The 25,842-nt window shown below is 42.8% G+C and overlaps 2 protein-coding genes across 8 annotated transcripts in view; both read right to left on the reverse strand.

Moving 5' to 3' along the window:
• LOC109474030 overlaps positions 1-10,607 on the reverse strand; it is a 13,138-nt gene extending 2,531 nt beyond the window's left edge. Inside the window, exons 1-13 of one of the 5 annotated variants that reach the window (XM_019774239.1) lie at positions 10,390-10,607; positions 8,213-8,275; positions 6,447-6,739; positions 5,984-6,122; positions 5,599-5,715; positions 4,771-5,486; positions 4,448-4,610; positions 3,227-4,248; positions 2,906-3,074; positions 2,692-2,753; positions 2,159-2,365; positions 1,857-2,021; positions 1,262-1,590 (exon numbers count right to left, since the gene is read on the reverse strand). In XM_019774239.1, the coding sequence (XP_019629798.1) occupies positions 1,327-1,590; positions 1,857-2,021; positions 2,159-2,365; positions 2,692-2,753; positions 2,906-3,074; positions 3,227-4,248; positions 4,448-4,610; positions 4,771-5,486; positions 5,599-5,715; positions 5,984-6,122; positions 6,447-6,739; positions 8,213-8,275; positions 10,390-10,405 (3,396 nt within the window). In that variant the 5' untranslated portion in view covers positions 10,406-10,607 and the 3' untranslated portion in view covers positions 1,262-1,326. Of the gene's footprint in view, positions 1-1,261; positions 1,591-1,856; positions 2,022-2,158; positions 2,366-2,691; positions 2,754-2,905; positions 3,075-3,226; positions 4,249-4,447; positions 4,611-4,770; positions 5,487-5,598; positions 5,716-5,983; positions 6,123-6,446; positions 6,740-8,212; positions 8,276-10,389 lie in introns of those variants that run through there. The other 4 variants (XM_019774237.1, XM_019774241.1, XM_019774240.1 and 1 more) reach the window with 4 other exon arrangements.
• Positions 10,608-11,398: 791 nt separating this feature from the next.
• LOC109473794 (b(0,+)-type amino acid transporter 1-like) lies at positions 11,399-24,835 on the reverse strand. 3 transcript variants are annotated; one of them, XM_019773860.1, is made up of 12 exons: positions 24,725-24,835; positions 21,274-21,569; positions 19,822-20,064; positions 18,692-18,817; positions 17,757-17,865; positions 17,225-17,269; positions 16,976-17,099; positions 15,499-15,602; positions 14,525-14,621; positions 14,138-14,287; positions 13,673-13,841; positions 11,399-12,318 (listed from the first exon to the last, which is right to left on the reverse strand). In XM_019773860.1, the coding sequence occupies exons 2-12, from the start codon at positions 21,527-21,529 to the stop codon at positions 12,248-12,250; spliced, it is 1,494 nt and encodes a 497-aa protein (XP_019629419.1). In that variant the 5' UTR covers positions 21,530-21,569; positions 24,725-24,835; the 3' UTR covers positions 11,399-12,247. The 3 variants fall into 3 exon arrangements, with proteins under 3 accessions (XP_019629419.1, XP_019629417.1, XP_019629418.1); XM_019773858.1 differs by lacking the exon at positions 15,499-15,602 and adding an exon at positions 15,714-15,817; XM_019773859.1 differs by lacking the exon at positions 15,499-15,602 and adding an exon at positions 15,947-16,050.
• Between the last annotated feature and the right edge of the window lie 1,007 nt (positions 24,836-25,842).

The following is a 25,842-nucleotide window of genomic DNA, read 5'->3' on the forward strand; positions in this document are numbered from 1 at the left end:
TTCTAGAATGGCCCTAGACGGTTATATTTTATGATAGCTTTGTGTTTTTGCACGATTGGATATTGTGTGGTCAGGTCTTGTTTTACATAACGTTTGCGGCCTGCTACATGAAAGCGTTTGAATATCGCTGTTCCAGTGATATATGTCTCAAAATTATTTCTTTGTTGAAGAAATACATTTAATGTAAAAAGAAACTTAATACAAAGATCTGGCGGGGTAACATGGCATCCAAAACACCTTAATATCCAGCTCTTCAATTTGTCTACAAAAGTATACACCATCTAATACATCTGCATCACACACATGGGTATATCCTATATATATATATATATACACTCGTATCGTACATATACACACCGATCAATACATATCTCATTGAAATTAGCCCTGCAATTTTTGTTAGTGTCAGGCATTGTAAGTAATATTGACACGCCAGGATACTTACATAGCAACACACCACAGACAAATGATACAGGCTGATGTAGTATGTTTTGTGAGTACGCTTTGCTCTGCACTCCAAATTATCATAGTCATATACATAGTCATATACAGTTTATCTGGTTGGATATCGCACATGATTGTATATTCTTTATATTTGTTACACATTATTTATCAAACCATTATCATCCCAACAAGTTCACAACAGTAATTTATGGATAAATATTATCATACACAATAGTCCGAAATATCAGACTTGAACATTTTGGTACTACAAATATACCGACACCCGGATATGTTCTGTTTAGATAATTGTAGTTACTGTATATATTACAGGTACTTTTACAGCAGTAGCTAGGTTATTTAGATACAGATATCACATTAGCCTAACCAATTCTTAACATACAATGGCTTTTCATTCTAGTGTTGTTTACAGTTCTACTTAACATCGGTCGAGTGTATCTCCTTTGCCCATATGCAGCTCTGTATAACATAATAACTAAGACCTATGAAATGCGTAAGTTTCCCTAGTGGCCAATAATACACAATTTTCTTTTTGCGTTTGCAGAAGTATGATGGAGACAGATGTCGATGTTGGGTCTAGTCAGACTGCTTGTTTATAGTGATGTTTTACCTTTGCTCAGTTTCTTCTCGAAACGAATTAAGTCAATGACCTGGACCAGACGTCTGTCACCATGGTAACTAGTGCTGTAACGGACACCCTGTGTTGTTGGGGTACATTATGTAGCGGGATAGAGTTGGGGGAGCTGGTCACCATATCTTGTATATGTATATGAATATGAATGTAAGATTTAAAACAGAACAGTAGTTTTTGGGGGGCTAGACCATGTGAAGGTAAACATGCATTTGAAAACAATACCTTTCTAGTTAGATATAGAATATCTCGGACTGAATCACTCTGGGGTCGCGGACTCTTGGGTTAGGCCGTGTAGGCTCAGTCTGCAGCCGACCACGTGGTTCAAGTTCCTCATTCTCTGGAGGGGCTCTGCCGCGAAAGGGCCTGGGTCGCGCCCCCTGGCGTAAATGCCGGTCTGATGCAGTGTGTCCTGGTGGAGGGTTTGCTGTGGTCCCCTCCCCAGACGTTCCCAGGTTCTGATATAGCGAAGGCTGTAGCTCCTGATAGCCGGATCTCTACGATGAAGAAATAGATGGTTACTGTCACGAGATACATTACCATAATACTGTACTACTATATGATAAGACACTACCTCATGCTATACAGTTGTGGCAAAGGCTCTATACATACATACCAACTATATAGCTATGCCCACAGAGAATGCTATGGATAAATACTGTATAGCTATACACATGTTGAAGAACAGTTGACGTTGAAAAGATGTTAACCATTGATAACATCAATCGGGTACATGTTTGATATGCCGTGTACAGTAAGGTACCTGTTGGATTGTATCAACGTAATCGTCCGTGTCGACAGTAGGACCTGCCAGCCGTGGGGTTTGACTCGGGGTCCTCACAGAGAGGCCAGGGGCCACAGGCCTAGGGGTGTCGTACAGTGGCTGACTGATGCTTGGTGGATCGTTTGGGTCTCTTTGGACGGGCGACTGGAACCAATGGAACGATATCGAAACAATGTCAAATAGTATCAAAACATCTAAACGGGGATGGATAGATATCATCATTTTCTACTCATATTTTAAATCAGGGACACAATGTTTGCTTGTTTATCACAATCAAATACCTGTTGGATTGTATCATCGTACTCCATGTCGCTAGTATGACTCTCCTTGCGTGGACGTTGGCACGGAGTACTCTTAGGGAAGTCTGCAGCCACAGGATCATAGTACAGGGGTTGGCTGATACTGAGTGAATCATCGTCGCCAGTGCTTTGGTTGCTGGCAAACGTGTTTTCTGTGGCCACAATGGACGCTTGGCTGCTGCTGCAAGACTGGTAGATAAATAGAGAGATATAGAAATCCGTCAAGGTAATTCAAATTACATTATTGTACTACATTTTTGATTGCGCAATAAAAATTATATGTAATGTAATCAGAATCGACATATATGAATATTGTGTCTGTTCAAGTAGAATTCAACTTAAAAGAGATATATTACTGTGCTATTTTTTCTGTCAACTTATTCCACAGTACTAACAGCAACCCAAAGCTTCAACAATGCCACTTTCTGAAATTGCTGAAAAGCTGTCCAACAAATGGAAGTTTTCTTCTTTCATATTCACACTGATATAAAAAGAAAGAAAGGAAAGATCCTCACCCGTCGCATGATACTTTCAGCCCTTAGCGTTGGAGGAGACACGAACACGTGAGAGAAATCTCCTGTGTTAGAGAACAAGGAGCTTGAAACGTACTTCGTAATTCTGGTAATAAAAGTTGTAAGTTGTAACTTCACAACATATCATACATACATCTAAGGAACAAGACTTGAAAAGTTGTTCACTGGAAGATACATATTATACTAATACGGTTACCTTTAGAGTGTCTCCTTGCTGTTTTCTCCAAGAACGTCCGCACATCCTCCGGAGATGGTCTGTCCGCCGGCTCAGCGCTCCAACACATCCATAGGAACTGGTAGATGCGGCTTTTTTCGTCCAGCTTGGAAAGGCAAGACGGCTGTTCAGTCCGCTCACCAGCATTTAGCTGCAATGTGTCATGATATATATAGAATCCAGTTACAAACATTTGCACATCATGGAAGCCATCACTTGACACAAATGGTATTTAGATAGTGATATAATTCCGCGATCTTTTTATCAAGCAAGCTTACAGCTTCAGTTTTTTTTGGTACTTACATAGTCCTTCATTCCCCTGGGATCTTCACATTCTGGGAACGGATGTACCCCGAGCGTTAGGACCTCATAGATAAGGCAAGCCAGCATCCACACCTCGGAGGCACTTGTGAAGATGTCCTTTGTGAGAGACTCCGGCGCTGACCAGCGGTAGGCTATGGGGTCCTCTGGGTTTCCCGGACACTCGTACTTCGTCCCCTGCCTCGCCTCACTTCCACACCTCTTCATGGTTCGGGCTAGTTCAAAGTTCGTCAGGCGACAATGCATCTTGCCGTTGGGGGAGGAACACAGGCAGTTCGCCGCCATGATGTCTCGATGCACGACTTTTGCTTTGGTAGAAAGGTAGATCACGGCCTCAGATATCTGTCTGCAGGCATCGACCAACGTTACAATTACGTCGGTAGGGACAGCCCTCCGCAAGCCGATGACGTGGTCTATGAGAGTCTCCTCCTGCACCCGCGGTGTTATCAGGTAGGATGGCGGGGTTGGGCCATCGTGCGCGGCCAAGACGTTGATCACGTTTGGATGATTCAATCCTCTCAAGACGCGGATCTCTTTCCTCAGGCCATCAGACTCTTTACTCACCAGGTCTTCTCGCGTGCTGTGCCTTGTAACCTTGATCAAGACGTCCATGTCTGACATCCGGCCTTTGATTGAGATGGCGGCTCCGCCGCTCGCAGTCTGAGACTCTTCGACAGTCAAAATCTCGCCATCCTCATACAGATGATGCCTGATGCTTTTCACCATTACTGGTAACATTTTGGCCTGGTTGAGCATGGGGTCGTTCTGGTACGGGACCTCTTCGGGATCAAAGCTTTGCCTCTGACTGGTAGACGTTTCAGTAAAAAAACGGTCGGCAACTGCGCGAATGACAGCCTCATCTTTCGACATGAAACACAGAGGGGTGCAGAGGTCAGACACTTCTGATGCCACTTCCTGCCATTTCTTGTCTTCGTAGTCCCATAGCTGACGCAGACCGGTCATGTTGTTCGTGTAGCTGCCGTTGACAGCCTGTTCACGGATGCCTATGGAGAAAAGCCGCCGTCAATGAAGGTGTGATGTATGTAATACAACAGTTCAAAAAGGGCATGTTTTATGTTTGACAAACGTCAGGTATTTGGTGGAGTCTAAAGGTGAGTCCAAGCTCCAAGAGCGCAGAGGTATTTAGATAACACTATGCCTATTCTTTTTTTGCACGTGTGTAAACATGTACGCCTATCCTACCTGGGTTGGTATGGTTAGAGGCGATGTGGACTAAGATCTGGGTCCCCACGATGAGTAGTCCACTCCTGCACACCTTATCCATCTTCTTGGTCTTTAGGATGCCATCAAGTACCTTCTGCAGCACGTCTAGGAAGATGGTGCTGGCATCCTCCACTCGCATAACCTTCGAGAAGAAAAGACAAACATGTCATAGAAAAATAGTTGGATACCTTTTTGACTTCAGTGCAACATGCAATATCATAGTTAGCTTTGTTGAAGAATCCAGAATATAATGAGATGACAGACATTGAGATTATAGCATTTGGTTTCATATGTTAGCGTACCTTCTTCTTAAGGATATGCAGGAATATCTCAGTCGAGAAGTGCTTCTTTTTGTCAGTCGTTACGTCACGGAGAAACTTCAGTAGCTCCTTGTAGGTTCCTTCCGTCTGGCACTCCACCAGTTGCGCAAGTTTCTCTACGTGCGTGAACCCGCTGTCCTTGCGTTTGGAGATATCCTGCAGGTATTTCACAGCACTTTGGGCAAACTGCACTGTGTAGCTGGCCACGAGCCCTTTGTTCATGTATGACTTAAAGTCTGTCTTGCTGAAGTCACTGATGGCCGAAAAGAACTTGTTTTCTAGGTCGATGTCCCCTTTGTCCAGCAGGATGCCGAGCTGGTACACGATCAAGTCCCAGGTCTTCAGCCTAAGCATAGTACGCTTGATGATGACCGCCTGCCCCTTTTTGTTGATCGTCTCCCTGAGGATAACCTCGGCTTTCCGTAACTCTTCTAGGTTCTTGTCAGGATCACAGTGCCCCATGCGCGAGCTCACAAGGTCCTGAAGTTTCTCGAGTGCTTTGTCTGCTACCACCTGGCTTTTTGAGCAGCTGAAGTGGGCTAGGGTGTGGAGGCTCGTCGTCTTGGTCACTGCTTTTAGGTGTTGTGTTTCCGCGTGTATGTAGTATGGATCGCTCCTGTGCAGGTCATTGAATAGGGCAACTGCATCTTCGGCGTTCCTGATTGCAGCGCTGTGGAGGGGCTCTGCCTCATAGAATTCTGGGGAAAAAAGACCAAAGGATGTCATTTTTGTCCAGATGCGCAAGATGTTCAGTCTGAAGTAATGATGGTGTTACGATTATAAAATAGCAGATGAAAGTTGGGGATTTACCTTGTTGTGGTAAGTCAGTGTGCCCAGTGCTGCTGTCACTGCTTGTTTCTGACGACGTTGTGCTCTCTGCCTCTGGTGTGTATAGCTCTGGTACTGCAGCGACGTCCAAAAGGCTTCCTTTGGTTCCAAGACAATTCATAGAAGCATTTAGATCAAATAGGTCTTATCAAATAATCTAGTGACAGGGCAAAGTCCCCATGACATCGAAGTCATTTCATAGCAAATCCTTAAGTTGTCTGAATAACAATATTACATTTCTGCAAACGAATGTCAGGCGTGCAAGTAGTTACCGCCAACACACTTACCGTACGCCATTTTGTTTAAAAAGAAAAGACACCAGTCAGTTTTAAAGTATTTAGCTTGTATAAAGACTGTTATGGGTCACCTGGCGATCTTGATGCCGATGACAAATCTTGATCAGGCAAAGTCACGGCCTCCTCCAGCTTAGCGATGAAAGTTGCCTCGTCGATTGCCGTCATGTTCAAGGTCACAACATCTCTGAAGCGGCCATCCATCTCCGTATCCTACAGTATACAGATATCTTTACTCATCAGTAGGTGAATGATATTGATAGCTAGTGGAACCAACAATTTCCACTTTCTCATCTCAATCCTAAAGGCAGCCTGGAAAATCATGTATAACTGCATACGCGTACATATAGATGTACTATGAATCGACTAGGGGCCTTTCAATGGACTTAATCGTGCTTCAGAACAAGAAAAAACATTTACATTCATAATACAAACATTCTAAGACAGTAGCCAAATGCGTCTAGGTCAATCATCCCAGAGGCCACAACATAATGCTTTCAGTTACATGGCGCTGGAATCATGTAAAACAATCCTCACCTCATCAATTTTTACTGGAATAACGCGGCCTTGTGTGATCAGCTGGTTACTCAGGGCAAGGATCACACGGGACAGTCTGTAGTCCTTGAAATTCTCGGAAAGCACGACTATTGTCTTCCGGCTGGTTTTCATGGCCTCCACGACGCTGTTGTGCTCGCTGTGCCCGGGGATGAAGTCTCGCTGTGGGTAGCGACACGTGGTGTCCCTACTCTCGAGGGGCTGGATCACGCGAGACTTCACCACCGCCTGGTCCTTGTCGGCACACGCCACAAATACATCTGTAGTGAACGGAACTGCAGCGCAGAAAAGAGAAAAATATACTGTCGGCACACGCCACAAATACATCTGTAGTGAACGGAACTGTAGCACAGAAAAGGGAAAAACATTCTTTATTGACACAACATATGGTGTTCTCATGAACTGATATTATTTTCACTTACATGGTGGAGGAAAATATAAACGTTAACACAGTGGGGGAAATATAAATATGATGGGGGAAATATAAACACTATGGGGGAAATATAAACACTATGGGGGGAATATAAATATGGTGGGGGAAATATAAATATGGTGGGGGAAATATAAATATGGTGGGGGAAATATAAATATGGTGGGGGAAAAACAAATATGGTGGGGGAAATATAAACATGTTTCAGCCCTTATCGTATACCGGGAGATAAGTTGTTAACTTTATATTCACTTCTCTGGTTTTTGTTACTCTCTAGAGAGTAGCCATCCCCCTTCAATGGGCTATTAAAACATGTCAATAATGCTAATATGTTGATTTACATGCTGTCACATGCTATGACATATAGATGAACTAGAGTTCCCCGATCTCATACCTTCGCCAAATGATGTTAATCTTTATGACTGACAATGTTTAGATTAGATTATTCCCCCCTGATTTAAGAAATAGGAACCTTATTTTCATGAATTATATCATTTTATCATAATCTCAACCAAAAGACAGTCTTATATTAACAAAGAATGCATTCTAGCATTTCCTAATAAATTATGCAAATGAGGTCCTGATTTGAATAAATTATGTTTAATGATGTTCACCTCAATTTAACTTTCAAATACCACAAGTATGAAATTCCAGGCAGTTATCATTACATAATTATAAAATTTTCTCATTAATTATGCAAATTAAGTCATTATTAACATAATCAATATCTTCCTGTGTTTCTCTCGTTGTCAATTACCAATGTCACAAGCTTCAATTGTTCTATCATGGAATGCAGCTGATTTATAGAATTTGCACATAAATTATGCAAATTACATCCATATTTGCATAACTGTCACATAATTATATTAAGCATCACGTAAGCTACCTACATACCAAAAATCACGACGATCCGTCAACCGGTTCTTGAGTTATCCCCTTTTGAATATTTTCAAGAATTTATCCCTGCAGTTCCAGAGCAAGCCGCTAGGGGGCCTAAACTCACGTCACTTCTTTCCCAGCACAAGAGCTACCTACCATCTAAATTTCATCACCATAGCATGTCTAGATCATGAGATATCAAAACCGGAAGTTCAGCTGCAGTACCATAACATGCCGCTAGGGGGTCCAAAATCTAATCATTTTGAGGTCTCATCAAGACCTACCCACCTACCAAGTATCAAGACAATCCATCAAGGCCTTCTCAAGTTATCGTGTTTACAGACACACACACACACACACGAACGCCCCTGAAAACATAACCTTCTTGGCGAAGGTAAATATAGAACATGAGACATGACAACTGTGAGGATTCCTTTACCAGTCAGGCTGAGAGATGACCCGGTGAGAAGGCTCAGCCTACTTGAGCTACGGTTCCGGCTTCCTGTGATAAAAAAACATGAGGAAATATATGTAAATGCACGTGTATGGCCAGTCATTTACGTTAATATTAAAAATAGCACTGTCACTGGATGATTATAATGACAATGACAACTAGGCAGGTAACATTTGCAAAGCAAATGCATAATGTTTACCTTCGCATATGGTATGTTCTGTTAATTCTTGCTCAAATACACTCATATATATGGTCAGACAGGAGTATAAATCCCTCCTACTACAAATGTATAAAATTGCAACATTATGTAACCCAACACCAGTTACCATGGTGAGAGACGTCAACAAATCAGGTCGTTGGTCAGGGTAGGGGTTAGTGTTTGGAACGGAAGAAGAGGAAACGTAGCAAAAACAATATATTTTCCTTCGGTAAACATAATGAACTTTATTGCATATTCACGCCCGCCCCACATGGGCAAAATGCACTAAGTAGATAACTGAGGAACAAGTATAGAAGGAACATGATGATGTCAAGTTCTAATAGGTTTTTATTGATTACTGTGAAAAGTTGTGATTTTACAATGTGTTTTCTGTATGAATTCTAATCCTAGTGAAGCAGTTTCTAACTGAAGTAATCCAATGTTCGTCCAGAGGTAAACGTCACGGTGAGTCAGCATTTTTATTCCCCCCCCCAAATGTATAGAGGTGACTATTACCTGGAAGTGACTGTCCTCAAACATGTAGCAAGGGTGTTTTTCACAAAGCAAATAATAAAAGGGGGCGGTCAACGCAAGTGCAAACAAAAATCTGATTGTCGTAAATTATATTTGAACAGAAATCTGTATTCTACCCCGGCCTCATTTCCACTTATATTTTGTATAGGACATCACAGAAAAAAAAACCCAGCGAGGTGTCCTAGAGTTGAAAATTGCACACATGACGAGGCGAAATCAACTCAGGCCGTCCATAATCATCGATATCAATTGAAAGTACATGTGCAAGACTTTCCCCACCCACATACATACCACATAGCTGTCGTCACCTTTCTCAGTAGAAAAATGTTTTCCATCCCCACCCTTGATAACAGAAGGAAACTACGTCAACGCAAGTGCAAACAAACAAGTCCTACGTTGGAAACTACGTCACTTGTTTATTTGTGACACGGGGAATTCCACGGTGTTGCGCAATCTGCAGCTCATTCTTTAGCTTTTGACCGCCAGGTCAAAAACATAAAGACGTTTTCTGTATCATGATCATTGTTGTAGTGTGTGCGTACATGGCTGTACATGAAAAAGTGTGATGTATCATCGGAAAGTTTGACATTTTTTTTCGATTTCTCTGTCCCCTTTCTCACGTACGTTTATTTCTGAACCTCGGGGTGGAGTAACCTTACCTACATACACAATCCTTCAAGGTCAATTCATTTGAGGAGGTTGTTTATGGGACGATACAACTTTTGTAAGACTTGCCGTAATTGCCCATAGTTTAGAATATCAGTAACGCTACTAATGGCAAGTTTAGAAACTATACAAATAGAAAGGGACTTGGCTCAGGGGAATTCGGCATGTTAACTAGACTAACTTTTTCCCTGTCACTAACTTTGGCAACAATAACAGAAGAGATTGCAATCTCAATCTACTAAAAAGACAAGCACAGAACCCTATTATGGAAAGCGCAAACACGCTGGAATTCCATTGCGTTTCATGTGTTAAAGCAGAAGTGCTTGTCTTTTGAACACACGGAAACAACCTGTTGAGGAAAAAGAGGAAGTGACCCGAACAGGTGCTCAAAAAGGTCCAAATAGTTCTGAAAACAAACAAGTTTTTCAACTTTTGTCCAGTTCGATACAATCAAATTTTACCTCTTGAAGTTCATGCAAGTGATATCATGTTTAGATTTCATATTCTAAGGTTCGACATACCCATGGTTACACATACATATCCCCAGGGAGGGTCACAGTGCACGGTCTACTGTAAGAGACCTCGTATGTTGAGCCAACGATTCGGGGGGAAAACAAAGAAAAGCAAGTACCTATTCTCCTCTACAATATATCGTGAAATTTACAGTAATTTTTTTGCCAGGTTGTCTGTGCGTGTATGGCACAGATTGCATCATAAAAGTCTCGGCTATGAGGTTTGTCCTCGTTGAAAAGTTCACACTTACCCCTGCCCTCTGCCATAGCTTCTCTGTCTTCCGAAGTTCTTCCGCAGAAAATGTCGCGGTGTTGTTGCACTTTCTTTAGACGGCAGTCTGAAAGTTTCTACGCCTCGCGAGCCAGGTGAGGACCGAGTATCAGTATGCAGGTGAAACTTAAGTTCTGAGTTTCCTTAAGATCAGGGGAAGCCCAGACAGCCGGGAATCCCCTTCAACTTCCCGGTAAAGATCACATGTTGTTGACAGATCGTCATTCTTCGTCTCACCTGAGTGACCTTTAGGTGTGCGTCTTATTACGTTGCACACGGCTGTCTGGCGTTTGAGCAACATGCTGTCCAACTTCAAAAGGAGTCTCCGTCTCCTGTCTTATATAAAGCCATAGGTACAAACATACAAGGCTACATGGTGATTCTGTTATGTGTTTTCAACCTTTGCTCATAGCTGTCACCCTTTGTTCGTGGTTAACCAAACAGTGATAATGATCGCGACAGTTCAACCGACCTCAGCAGTCTAACCATGTGTGACATGCAAATATATCTGGATGTGACACTTGGGTTCCAGATTAAATGTCTTCGTTCTTGTACAGTCCCTGGCTTTGACCTGACTAACCTTGAGGTCAAATTTTTTGTTTGAAATGTCAGCATCTTTTTATGGCAGAATCTCATATTTTTGTTTATAGATATGATATTGATTACATTACGTTTAATTTGTGCGCTGCAGACCTTTACATGTTTACGCTATTGTTCAAACTTTAACACACAGGCGCTCGCGCACGCATACACACGGGCACACACATATGCGTCCATACACAAAATGTACTCACAGATCAACCTAGCAGATTACTGCACATCACTACAAATGCAGTTTTGAAGAAACCGCACGGTGTCTCTTTTAACCTAATACTATCCCTGAACCAGAAGAAGTCGTACGTGAGCAGAAATTAAGAACAGGACTAAATTGTTTCCAAACAGAACTGATGCTTTACATTTAACTGATATTCAAGAACAGCCATACTTTGACACTTCGAACATTTAATTATACTTATAGGCAGAATATTTGACCAGACTTCTCATAATGATAGCTATAGTACAGTAAGATTTGGTTCTGTGTTTTGGAACGGTATTACATGTAACGTTACCTCCAGTTAAGTCAGTACCACAGCCTACACCGGACGCACTATACATTTTGTGCACTTTGTAAATAATGACAGCATATCGAGGTACAATGAAACAAATGGTATCAGATATCTTGAACTTTGAGGGAAAACAAAGTAGTACATGTATATGCTACCCAGAGGTATAACTTTGGCAGTTGCAAATAACACACCTTTGGCATACTATACTTATGTGTTACACCATGAAACAAATCCTTTTAGTAATCATTCCATGACTTAAATACTAGTAATCTCGTTCTAGATATCTACAATACCTATAGCTACCGAAACAGGAAATAAAGTCCCTTACTACGTGCTACATGGCCAGGGAGTGTGACCGGTCCATCCCTATCAGTTCAAACATTACAAGGCTCTGCTATGTACCTATCTATAACTATATATATTGACCTTCTGAAGTTAGTGTCCCTGGCAGTACATTTTATCATATTATTTGGCACATAGATTGAATAAAAGACCAACTAGAGAAGGGACAATTTTGTTGGCCATAGTACTGTATCATGTTTGTGTTTTTAAACACCCCTGCCCTGCCGAAGATGGTTCCACCCAGTTTAGATTACACTATGTACAGAGTGTTGGATATTTACTCTACAGTCTAACGAGACGTTAATTATAAACTCTTCAAATAACAGTCGACGACACGAGTATGTTGGGTGATGACTGGACGATGATAAGTCGGTTTGTGTTGGTTACGGGTTATACGTCCTTCGGTGCCTCGGTGGGCGGCGATACGTTCATCAACAACTGCAGAAACATCGTGATGTACTCTGGGGGCACGACAGAAAAGAAAACAGTCAAAAGTTTTTTCATGTCATGCTGTTTAGATATATCGGTGCGCCAAGATAACAACATAAGATCGATATCAAAGAACGGTTGTTGTGTTCAAACGTCCTGAAATAACTTCACCAAAGTCATATTGGCGCTTTTTGATTAACATGAGCGTTATCACAAGTTCCACTTTTATGATAGTTTATCATGTGTGGGCATCCTGTATTATTATGGGTTCACCACACCACGAAGTGGTGTGGTGAAACCATATTGCTTTTTCTGGTGTTTCTTCTTCTTCTTCTTCTCCTCCTCCTTCTCCTCCTGCCATTTTTTAAATGGATTCAGCTTCTTCATTTTAGGGCCCAAGGTCCTGAAATTTGGTATGGAGGTACAGTGGGCAAATACCCCTAGGCGTTTTTAAATTATTGTGATACAGGCTTTTAGAATGGTTTTATTTGAGTTTTTTGGCTGTGTTATAGCCAATGTATTACTGTGTTAGTGTGCCTTGTTTACCACGTTTGGGCATGAGTCATCACAATGGAAGGCAGGGCATCAACCAATAGGCATGCAGCTTTCCTCTATACTTCTTGCTGATTGGCTGTTGGGATTTAACTTGATTAACACCTGCACAGAAGCATTTCCATACTGACAGTATGTCTGTATTCAAGTGTTTTGGTAGGTATTTCAAGCTTTCCTGCTCCAGCATTGGAATGCCGGGCATGGACGTTTTTTTTTATTTTGAAAATCAACAGTTTGCATTATGCAATTAAAAATCCTAACCAATAAAGTAGGGAATAGCTATCCAACTGTTGTTTTAGTTGTATTTTACTTCATATTATAGTTATATCAATGTAAATCATTGTTTTCCCTTGTGTTTCTCATTCTTTCCCTGCCATGTCGTAAAATGTGGTGAACCCATCGCTGTATTTGCTCCAAAGCAAATATTGGCCTTTCTAGTATTGTAATTCGTAATAATACAGTCAAGTAGTTTCTCGAGCTCCCGCTGGTTCAGAAATAACGCAATACTAGTACCTGTCACATCATGTGGTGCATGATGGGAGAGGTAAATCATTCACCCGCATCCGATTTCCCAGCATGCCCCACACAAGAGGGATAGAAAGTATTGAACAGAAGTGGAATAGAAGGAAGGGGGATAAAAGGTATTGAACAGGTGTGACGATAAACGGAGAGTTACTCATGGACTGTTCTCAATCTCCCATATAGTTAAGTATTTTGTCCCGCTCTTTCAGAAATAACGTAATAGCATATGGTGCATGATGGGATAGGCAAATCATCCATCAGCTAATTTCCCAGCATGCCCCACACAATACGTGACGGTAAACGGAGACTTACTCATGAACGGAGGGTGGTAGCCGAAGTAGACGAACGGGAAGTAGAAGAGCAGCCCGGCGAGGATGAAGATGGCGGCGTACAGGTACCACAGGTTGGGCTCGCTGATGATGGGCGCCACGATCAGGTACAGGGAGGCGATCACAACCAGGGCGGGGAAAATCACAGGCGTCTGTAAACAAGGCAAACAATGAAGGTTGGCAGCTGCCCAAGTCCTACTTACCCCTACTCCGCAAGGAGGCGGGGAGGCCAGAAGATCCGCACAGTCTCGTGTTCTCGCGAGACTAGGTCACTCCGTGATCAAGATGTAAAGTCGACATCGAAAATTTGGTTTGTGTTTCTACCTTTCAAAAACAGTCACATGGAAAGCTCACGGTTACTTTACAAACAGCCAAGGACTGGCTTTAGGTGAGCGCTATTCTCCTCCCAACCATACACCAAGTATGCCGGATAACTGGAGAAACTTACCCTGATGGGTCTCTCGGCGTCAGGCTGAGTGAACCTCATGACGATGTGTGACAGACAGGTGCTGCCGTAGAACATCCAGGCCGCGAAGCTGAAGTAGTTGATGATGGCGTCAAAGTCGTTCGGGATGATCATGATGAGGGCGATGAACGACTGAGGGAAGACAGGAGAGTGACGAACATATGTCAATATTGGACCTCTGTCTAGAGCTCTGAAAAACACGTCGGTTTTATGGTATGTGATACAGTAACGTATATGCGTAATCGGAATGGCTGTTGATACTGTTCCAAGCTAAAACTTCCCCTATATAATGTTGATTTACAACTGTGACCACAGACTACATGTTGACTATGAAGGAGAATGCTTGTTTTGCAACATTAATTTACGTACGTTGAACATGAGGGCTGGAGAAGGCGTCAGGAGCTTGACGTGAATCATGGACAGGATCTCCACCATGTGGCCCTTCCGCGCAGCCGTGTAGCACAACCTGTGGACGGGCCAACCACAAAGGATGATGGGTAGTGTCATGACAGGTGGGGAGGGGGGCATGCACACTGTTTGAACTATCAAATCTGGCAGCTGTAACTGCTAAAGGACAGTATCTCCTGTTATATTTAGGTAACAAGATTTCTCTAAGGGATCACTGCGTAGCAATGACAGAAGCTCTTAGCAGAAAGCATAAACATAATCGCTTATGCGGTTAGGACAGGCCTGGTAAGTGGTAAGATCACCGTGCACTTTGCTGAACTGTGAACTCTAACATTACCTCTGCTGTGCTGGTGCAAAAGTACCGATATGATTACCACAGAAAAAAATCATAAGTTTAACAGTATGAAAAGTAAACAGATGGCATTGGAATAATTGAAGTTGAAATGGATGAATTTTGTATAAGGCGGATATAATGGAGGTCTGATTGCAACACTAGTGCACAGGATTCAGTTCTAATTCAGTTGCCGCCGCTTAGTTTGCAATTACTTTGCGCGTAGAAAATTGGTGGTTGGTTGGCAATTTGCTGTAGATTCAATTTTTACTGCATGAACTAAGGTAAAAGCTTCAAGGGCATTCTGCGGTCAAACGCGACTTGTTTAAGATGAAGGACATATCGCGAGTTTGGGCATTTTGTCTGTTATTTTCATACTACTTCTATAACTTATAAATGGATTTTTAGTTCGAATTCGCTGCAAGTTGATATCACTTGTTACCATCCTCAAAATAAGGAATGGGAATGTGACGCCCTATTTTACGCGCCTGCGTTTTTTTTTGTGAAATGGCAAGACGTGACAACAGTTAGAATGGATGTCAGATGAGGCTTTTAGAAGGAGAGTAGACAAGGACTGTCTCGTTCTTCCCGGCGGATTACTCGCCTGGCCCCAGTGAAGGCCGATCCGTTACACGCGCCAAATGTGGAGGAGGCTACCGAAAACGGGATTAACCATGCCATCACTCCCAGGTATCTGTTTCCCAGCGTCTGTGGTGTAAAAAACAAAACAAGCAGAACAACTTGTACTCGCTTGCTGTGAAAGCTTTTAACTCTGCCTACTTGTGCCATGATGATATAAATCGGTCGGACATGACTTGCCTGGATGCCGCAAAGCAAGACCCGTTACAGGCCCCGAAGGTAGAGCAGACCACGGCAAATGGGATAACCCACGACATCACGCCCAGGAACCTGTTACCGAGCGTCTGAACAACATCATCGGAGGGAGGGAAAATCAAACAGGTGCACAGATTAGTATGTACGCGCCTAGAGGATTGTGTGGGATGGGTAGGAGAGGGTTGGTTTTCGTGGCATGGCTGACACACCCGTCTCACCTTCCCGACGTAAATATCGTCCCATTACAGGCGCCAAACGTCGAGCAGGCGACGGAGAAGGGAATGATCCACTTCATGACGCCCAGCCATCTGTTTCCTAACGTCTGGCGGAGAAACAAGAGAGAAATGTCATAGTTATTATCATCGTGACCGCCAGGTGGCGTCGCCGGTATGCGGGAATGAGGAGGCTGCCGCTGCTGTGCTGATGGTGGATGGATGGATGGACCAGGAAAGGAATGGATGCATGGATCATGGGTGGGTGAATGGGTGCATGGATTGATTGCTCGTTGCAATCAAACCTTGATCGCTGCCAGTGGACAATTTGAGAAATTGTAGTCAGTGATATGGAAAACAATGACATGCAAAAGCTTTGCGAGGTGGGAGAATAACAAGGCGGGCAGCGAAGCGTGAAAGGGTAGAGGTACGGGACATGACAGGAGACTAGAAAAACAGGCCCTGCAGCACAACTTGGCTTTTTTTTTCAAATTAGAAAACTTAACACACTAACGTCTGTGCTAACTTAACCCTAACCCTCACTTTAACATGTTTTGTCCTGTTTTATGAACTGCAATGAAAAAGGACAGTTTGTTGTCTTGCAGGGCCTGATTTTTCCTGTGCCGGTAGCGAGGATATGGCGACGACATATCAACATTTCTTATTCTGGACATAAAACAACATACAACAATAACTTGTGACACTACAGACAAGCGTGAGCGATACGAAATACTTTGACAGAGTGCAACAGACCACACAAAGCCGAACAGATAAAATATAACGGTTTTTGGTCACGTATAATCTCACGAGATGATGAAACGAGATCTTCATCCTGCAACATAATACAGTATAGAAAACGTTCGTAAGAGTTGATTTGAGAAACGCACTCGGTATATAACTACTTAGAACTTTCATTATTTTTAACAATACATTGTTTATCTCCCGCAAACTTTATTTATGATAGAAGGTTTAAGTACTGGGAATTATTTTTTAGTTTAAGAAGTGTTTTTATATGTTGGATGCTGAGGATCTTACCACTGCGACAGCTCCTGACGCCAGTAGCTCGGAGGGAGTCATGACGGAGAAGTAGGCGACGTTAGCGAGCACGTACAGGAGGGTGACTAACGGGATACTGATCATGATGGCCAGGGGAAGGTTTCTGTGAAGTAAAGAACCGTTGATCAATTCTGAACTACAAGTTTCTGTTCTGTGCATGTCTTTTCACTTTTCAACCAAACGATTTTAAAAATCTAATGTTTATTCAGGGAGCAGGGAAAAACATACCTGACAGGATTCTGGATTTCCTCTGTCACAAAGTTCAGGTTATTCCTGAAGAATGAAATAAAACAGAATACATAGTCAGTGTACATACAATATTAAGCCTCTGAACAATATCTTATTCCTGCACAGCGGCGCACCAGAGGTAGCCACGCCTTTAAATACAATATTATTCCTGCAACGAAAGACTGTTTCAAATTCTCATTTTTCCCACGCTCGATACGAGAGTGGAACAGTTTACCTGCCCAGGCCGTACAGGCACAATCTGTGGAGGCCTTTCGGGCCTCTCTACTGTAAGGTCCACGCACCTCCCCCCGGCCCCCCCTCAGCGATACCCCTTACGGGGTTGTTAGAGGAAGAAGAAGAAGAAGAAGAAGAAGTACACGAAGCCAGGATAGAAAAAGGTGCGTTTATCAATGTAACCTTTATTCTTGTGTGGTCCTGCCTCTATAATGTCATGTATGTATGATTTTTTTTTCAATTATCAAATCCTACTATGAAAGAAAAGAAGAAAAACGAAACCATTTTTCCTACTCACCAGCCATCGTAAGCCCACAGTCCTTGGTAGAACGCCAGACCGACGTCAGAGATGGTGATGGTGTGTCCGGTCTGGAAGGCCTTCTCGGGAGTCAGCCACAGCGTGTTACCTGGTGCAAATGCGACAAAATTTGGTGAAGGAAAATAGTTCACGTGGGGTCGTGTGGCGCAGCCGGTAGCGCGTTCGGCTCACACCCCAGAGGCGGTGGGTTCGAACCCCACCCGTGTCACCGATCTTGTGCCCTTGGGAAAGGCACTTGACACGATTTCCTCACTTCACTCAGGTGTAAATGAGTACCTAGCTTCGGCAAGGGACGTCCCTCGGATAGGACGTAAACTGGAGGTCCCGTGTTTGAGGAGAGCCTCACCTCGAGCACGTTAAAGATCCCACCACACCTTTCGAAAAAGAGTAGGGGCATGCCCCGGTGTGCGATGGTACAGACACTACTGTATGGAGTTGGTGAATCACTTCAAATCACCCGGACAGAGGCCTGGCGACCTCCGTCTTGTATGAGCCACATGCATATGGTGATTCACATCATTCACCCGGACGGAGGCCTGGCGACCTCCGTCTGTATCGGCCAAATCTTGGAGAGGAGATAGGCGCCGCCAAGAATAAGCCTGAGGAGTCATCGTGACAAGTCCAGACATGCTGCTGGCTGTCATGGTGCCCCGACGACCGTCAAGGTTATGGGACTTACATACATACATACATACAAAATAGTTCCCTTACTGTGACATACGCGACTCTCAAACTGACGATATAGTGTGGTGTTATCTCGCTACTAGTCACCAAAACTTACAACAGAGCTCCAACCGACTCGGCCTTTATTGTGAGATTGTAAGGCGAGAGGAGTATGAAACATTTTATCTCTTGAATACATATCTAATTCATAAGAATGCCACTTAGGGATAAGACATGTCAATCTACCTTACCTATAGCCAAAGAGTAGATGCCGACACCAATGATGACCCCCAGGGCCAACACCTTGATAGCGGTGAAGAAGACTTGGATACGGGCGGCCACCTTCACACTTATACAGTTCAGGGAGGTCACCAAGACTGTGTACAAAGTTCAGTAACACGTAAATGATTGCGCAGTACATGGTTTCAGACCAGTTCTGAGGCCCCGTTCCCACTACTAGGATAAAATTGTCCGGATCGAGCCGAATTGATTCGCTTTGATCCGGCTTCGATCCGGCTCGATCCGGCTCAATGCAGGATGAAGCCTGAACAACATCGAAAGCTTGCTGCGTCGCGTCCCAAGCTGCGACTGCATGGCCCGTTACTACTGTCAAAATCAAGGTCGACAGATAAAGGCGACGTTATCGCTACTCATGTCGCTTTGTTCTTTGCTTTGCCTTTGAAACAAATCAATCACAATCAAGTAGGAAGAAGGAAGTACGAAAACAAGCTTTGAGAAGTGTTGTCAAGATTACATAGTTTCTGGTACGTTCCCGTATCACAGGTAGGTGTTTACGACTTAACCCATGCCAGAAAAACGATTTCTGATCATGATGTATGCCACACGTGGTACCCTGGTACAGGTGACTTGACAAACATCAGGAACCGCCCTTGTTGACTGTTACCTTGCCTATGGTGTCATTTAGGGCACAGGTTTGTACAGCCTGAGTCATTATCTCGTTCACGGGACATGGGTCGAGACGTCAGCATTTTGCCATTGTGGTACAAGGCCACTAGCGCGCCAAAACCCACATTACTTTAATGTGTTATGGCCATACTCTTGCGCATCCTACCCATTTTGATGCAATGACAGAAATAGTGTAAAAATCCAACAATACACACATTAACTTATAAATCTTCCATAAAGCTCAGTTTCTTTGACTAGTGTTTTGGTTTGGTTTGGTTTGGTTTATTTAGATATCCATTAGTGAATACAATCACTAGTCTTCCTGGAGTCCACTAAAGTAATACAAAACTTATAACAACGGAATGTGCTAAAATTGTACAATAGAATTAACAGAAAATCTACGTGTAGACTAGCATAAACTGAACACGAAATCATAGTAATAATCAAAATGATAGAAATCCTTGCCCGGACTTACCGATACAGACAGCGGCTAGGAACTTGACCACAGCGTCGGGAACAACGCATGCCGGGTAAAATGGCTGTCCCACATAGATGGCGAAGCTGAGAGCGATGGCGGACAGGGAGGACGGTTTGAGCAGGATGACGTTCGTCCACTGGAACAGGAAGGCCGGGATGGGACCGAAGGCCTTGAACAGGTAGGCATACTCTCCACCGGACTCTTTTATCATTGTTCCCAACTCGGCGTATGTTAGGGCTCCTGTTGGGAGTCAAAAATCAACATCACTGAACCTAGCGTATCTAAGGTATTAATATTTTCTATACATAAACTTTTATTACATTATTATAAACATCATGTGTTTAAAAGCAGTGGGAACAGACTAGGCTCCGTTTAGAGTAAAATTTTATTATGAATTTCTAGTTATGTGCTACAAAAAAGTGTTTAGTTTTCTTATAATCTTCAAGTTGCCCCCCATCCCCCTTATAATCCATAGTGTCAACATGCTGTCTACGTGTTTTGTTTTGTTTTGAAAGATAGCCTTAAGGATTAATATATCACTACTTATCGAATGATATTCAGTCAATACAATATAGCTGTGATCTGCAGTTTCATACGAGATTAGTCAATCAATACTCGACCCTTGTCTCTGACAGTGTTTGCTACAACATGCATGTTGATAACAGGCGAAGAACTGTGGCCACGCCTGGCCATGGTGTGTATAAAGCGCTGATAAGAAATAACTATAGGACAAAGGGGCAGCAAAGTTGATCATAAACTATGCGTGTAACATGTTCGATGTATGCTTGACAGAATCCAATGAGACAGGCTAGACAATACTTCATATATGTGGTCCTTCGTAACATTTACAATGCTGTTCACCCACTGTTGCTTTATTGTTTACTCTCCATTGTAAATGCCTGAGTTGAGGACCAGGTGCTGTCTCAGTGTACCCCACGTCATTCCTGTGCAGTCCTGACATGTTTACTTCAGGTGACGGGCAATTAAGTCCATTCACTGACCGTTCAGATTGGCACAAAGCAGTACTAAAAGGAGACTCAATTTTGGCAAAAAAAATCAGTTTTCAACACCCCTCGGCAGGTGGTCTGAAATATCAGTTAACCTTGTAGGCCAGATTGAATTAGGAAGTAAACAGTAAATGAAAAAAGTAAATGAAAATTTAATCTCCAGAGTAAAGGGTCAACGAACTCAACTTAATAAGACCACCTGGCTTGAAAAGATTGCGTTACCTTTAGCCTAATTACATTCACTCTGTATTGTTAGCAAAACGGGATGTTTTGTTCACCTTGCGCAGTGTAGTGTGCTAAAGATACAACTAGTGGGAGCTATAGGTACTGACAGACCGTGGAATACACATTTGCCTCGAATGTTGACCTGGGAAGGTAGCAAACGTACAGTCAGAACGCTCAACTTGATTCTCACGACAAAACATATAAGGGAAAGTCTTACCCATCATTGAGATGACTCCACAACCGGTCCAGACCAGCAGGCTAGGCCCGACTCCGCCGACCTCTCGTAACACGCCCTTCGGCGACACGAAGATTCCCGAACCGATCATGGTGCCGACGATCAGCGCCACGCCGCTGAAGAGTCCGACCCGCTTCTTGAGTTGGACGGTCTCCACTCCGGGAGGCTCCTTAGCGGTGAGAGAGCCGTTCTGCTGGTCAGACCCCCGGTGTTTCATCTCCATGTCTTCTGCGGACATCTTGTCGAGGCTCTGTGGCTCAAGCGATGTGGCTAGTTGTCTGAAATAAAATACATAAAATTCAACAAAAACACTTTCAGATTCATTTCATGTACTGGCAATACTAACAGGTTTATGATCTACAGAAACGTTTAAGTAGGGACCCTAGATAGGTTGGATTTCTTACGTCACTTCTTTTTACTTTCAACTTTTGTATGTAGCTTTTGTAGGTATGACTCGGTAAACTAGCAAGTCAGGTGCCCTATCTATGCCATGGCTTTTGCTGTATATCGTTATAACTGAAGTCACTTCTTATTGCCTTGACCTTAGACAGTTTTACAACATCTTACTTCAAATTTGTGCAAATTGGGCTTCTTCTAGCGAAGGAAAGTGCAATTGTGCATAATGAGGATATAACTAAGTTATTCTAAAATGTTAATGAGTTTTTGCATTGCTCATCCGAACACAAAACTGGTAAAAACAAGTTTAGAGATCGGAGTAATTGCCGTTCCAGCGGATGGGTTTTGTTAGGGGATACGCCCTGTTGGCCCACAGCCCACCTCTGACTTTACCATGCCACTGTAACACTCATTGATCCTAAACGAATACATAAACACAGCACCACATTCATAGCAAGCGAGCCAAGCGACCCAGTTCTGTAAATGGTAAACAGCATTTGACTGATGGCTCTGGCGTGGAAACATCGCTGTGTGCGTTTTTGACATGTTGAATAGAAACTTTAACAGTGCTGCCAAGTCCCCAAACACTGTGAATTGGTCCGACTAACTGCAATGCGGGTGCGCCTGTCAAAAACGCATGTTCTGCGCTCGAGTTCAATCGATTGTTCACCGGTAAAAACCACATTACCACATATTTGTCAAGTTTTAGGGAAGACATATGTGGCGTAGAGTAAGTATGTATATCAGACAGTGTGCTGTCCGTCATCACGTACTTGTGTGGGCATTCGCTAGAAAGACTGCCCCTGAATGCGCTTAATTGTTGTCATGTCAGTACTATTTAGACAAACAGTAAACAAACACATGGTTTTGAAGTTGTCAATTTCTGGGGGTTATTATGCTCAATTATCGTAGACATCCATGCATGTTGCCAAAACAACTTGTAATACCACAGACCAAATGAAGTGGTTAAAACTAATAAAGAGCAAATGTTTACATAACAGTACAGGGAAATACCACAAACAACTAATATGCAAGTAGGTTGAGACGTTTGAAGGTTTCCATATCTAGTTGTCGTGTAGAATTCTTTTTGTTAGGACGTAATGAATGCATGGACCTTTTCGTGGTTGCCACGAACGGTCCGTTAGAATTATAGATGAACATGAAAATCTAGGTCAGTATCTTCATAAAATGTGCTTTTTAGAAACAAATCAGTGGTCGTCGTGTGTGGATACTTATTGCGAGTTTGTCAACATTTATTCCAAATAACCTGATTCTAGGTAATTACTCTAACAAAGTTACGATGTAATCACACGTACAAGACCTTCTTTGTGATTTCAACGCGCTTTTCAAGTGGTCAGCAGCTACCTGATTTATCTGTATTGGCAGTTTGGGGTCATACCAACCTGGTAGGCAAATAACCAACAAACTCAGAAACAGGTACCGAGTTGAGAAACACTTCATATTTCTAAACAGCCCTGGACTATCTGAAGTCCTTCCGTGTACACCTCTAAATTTAATAGTTCTTGGGTAAACTAACGGTAAAACTGGCTGATGCAACGCGCACGATTATCACTTGAAACGTTTAGTCACAATGACATGGGAACTAACCCACTTGTTGAACATATCCGGTGGGCGTTCACGTGTTTATACGGCGTTTGTTTCACACTTGATACGCAGTTATTACGGATGCTCATATCAAGCAAATATATCTCAATCCATGATATGGTTAAATATGCAGGTGCTTAATGGTCCCGAAACAAAAGGCATTGAAATGACAGTGAATTATGATCGTGTAACAAAACGTGTGTACCTACATGTACGTAAGAGCGGGCTGCACCTGCGAGTGCTCAAGGTTCTGTATAAACATTGATAGCAGCAATAAAGGGCTTTACAATCGAGACCTTGGGTCTACGCCACCCTTTCATATGCTCTCTTTTCTTCGTGAAATCTTACGTAACTTGGAACAATGGGGAGGGAGGGTTGTTTTTAAGTGGTGAACTGCATCACATGATGTCTCATCTTCGGATGTATGGTGATACTGACACATATACACTAGATCTGAGTCTACTACAATCACTCAACAGCTTAAGTCCATGTTGTCTCCCTTCTATATGCAAAACCATTGGCTAAGATCAAGGACGTTTGAAGCTCCTTGCTAAGATGTAGAGTTTCACACATAAGCAGCACTAATGCAACCGAACTAATCTCTAAGCATATGTTTAGGACGTTTTTCTTGACACATATGGAGCGCTGTTTGTCAGAAAAAGAATATAAATGGTATGAAACGGTCCATCCCAATATTGGTTTGCTTCTTAGTAGAACTGCTGGATAATTTTGCACCATTTTGTGGCTGTGGGTTGTTTACATTCACCAATTGACGGTATCTGGTGCAGCATCAGAATTCTGAGTGTCATACAACAACCTTAATTGTGGTTAAATGAGGGACTATCTTTTTAACCTTTACATATAAGAGATGCTAAATTTTACCACAAAAAGTCTAACAAATAGTAACAAAAATGTGTCAAAAATCAGGCCTTTGGTCTAAAGTTAATGACTAGTACTACTTGAAATGGTCTACAATACTGTTGCTATTGTACCATTTAGCACCTGGCACGGTACGTGGATGATTGAACATAGCTACACTCCTCCAAAATATGGTTACCTGCTGGATTATTTGGTTGCCAGTCTGTGTTTGCTCTAACGACGCCAGTACACCGGCTACTGCACTGTTGGACTTTGAACATATAACGTTTTACAATTGTGATAATCTTGTGAAATATACGTCAAATTTGTCATAAAAAGAGCGGAGGGGTAACCACTTTTTCTGTATTCTTGCGTACGGGCATAGAAAGCCGAGGAAGCACTGTGGCGGGGACCAAAACATTGACATAGAAACGCAGTACGGCGTATGCAACGTGGTAAACTTCTATCTACACATGTTTACGTGCTAAATGAAGCATTCCTAACGCCCAGTTTAGTAAAAAGTTAGCCATATAGTCTCTAAAACAACGCTACAATACAAAACGACAGTCCTTACCATGCAAGGTGCTGCTTCCTATGACTGTGGCGCACTTTTTTTTACCGCGCCCTTCCCCGGTCATGTGTTCCGTTCTTGTCGATTAATTTATTTACCATGGGTGGTGCTATTTTGTCAGGTCGTGGAGGACTTTAGGTGACACACAGAGGTTGTAAAAGGGGTTAAGAAAACTCAACTAGGTTTAACATAACAGATTAGACTGGGTCTCAAAATGTGATTGATGGAACCTATAACTATCCTCCTACAGCGTCTTCGAATGTAGGGAAGAATAGGATGAGAGATATTATATCAAAACAGTAACGATCAAAGGAAAACAATCGCGTCTCATGTACGGATATCCCCCTTGGTACCTTCCAGCACATGATGAAATAACCTTAGTATAACCTCTTGTGTCGTAAGTCACCAATATGGTAAATAGCCGTGATATAGAATATTGCCTGTCTCGTCACTTTCTTATCAGATTCCTTTAATTTTTGTCGGACGTTTTGACGGTAGGTTTAAACTTTTACTGGCAAAGACTTGTGCTTTTTTTCATTATTTAGGGAACACTGCAGATGAACATGTTCAACAGTCTAGTATACATGTTTAGAAGCTAGAATTCATTGTCCGATCCTGTAACCATTCGTACCCCATCTGTGTAAGAAAGTGTAGCGAAGTTTTTGTATCAACCTGCAACCTGCAACGCCCATTGCCGCGCATTTCCGTCATCGACACGTTACAAAAGTTGATAAGTCACATATTAACCCTGCTATTATGCAAGAGGGCTTTGTTACGATGTTTACATCCGCCGCGGGTTGACTTTTCTCCGTCATGTAGTGTTTGCCATGCGGTCGGGAAGCTGATGCAATTTGCGGCCAATGCCGACACCGTCTACCGCACAGGTGGGCCTGACGCAACGTACTGAGCACGTCCTGAATGTCACGGGCGCGCAGTGCAGCTACACTTTGTTTGTTGAGCTTTACTACTCTTCATCAAGCAGATCGAGGTTTGGGTCTTGGGTTATTTTGTGCCTGTTTTTAGGCTTTTTTTATCGGGGTTTGTTTTTTGCACTGGAATTTTTTTTTTTTCATTTTTTTCAGTACCCAATCCTCTGCTTGGTCGGAGAGTAGAGCTTTACG

Source organism: Branchiostoma belcheri, unplaced genomic scaffold (genome assembly GCF_001625305.1).
Source record: "Branchiostoma belcheri isolate BF01 breed outbred unplaced genomic scaffold, Haploidv18h27 scaffold3, whole genome shotgun sequence".
NCBI lineage: Eukaryota > Metazoa > Chordata > Leptocardii > Amphioxiformes > Branchiostomatidae > Branchiostoma > Branchiostoma belcheri.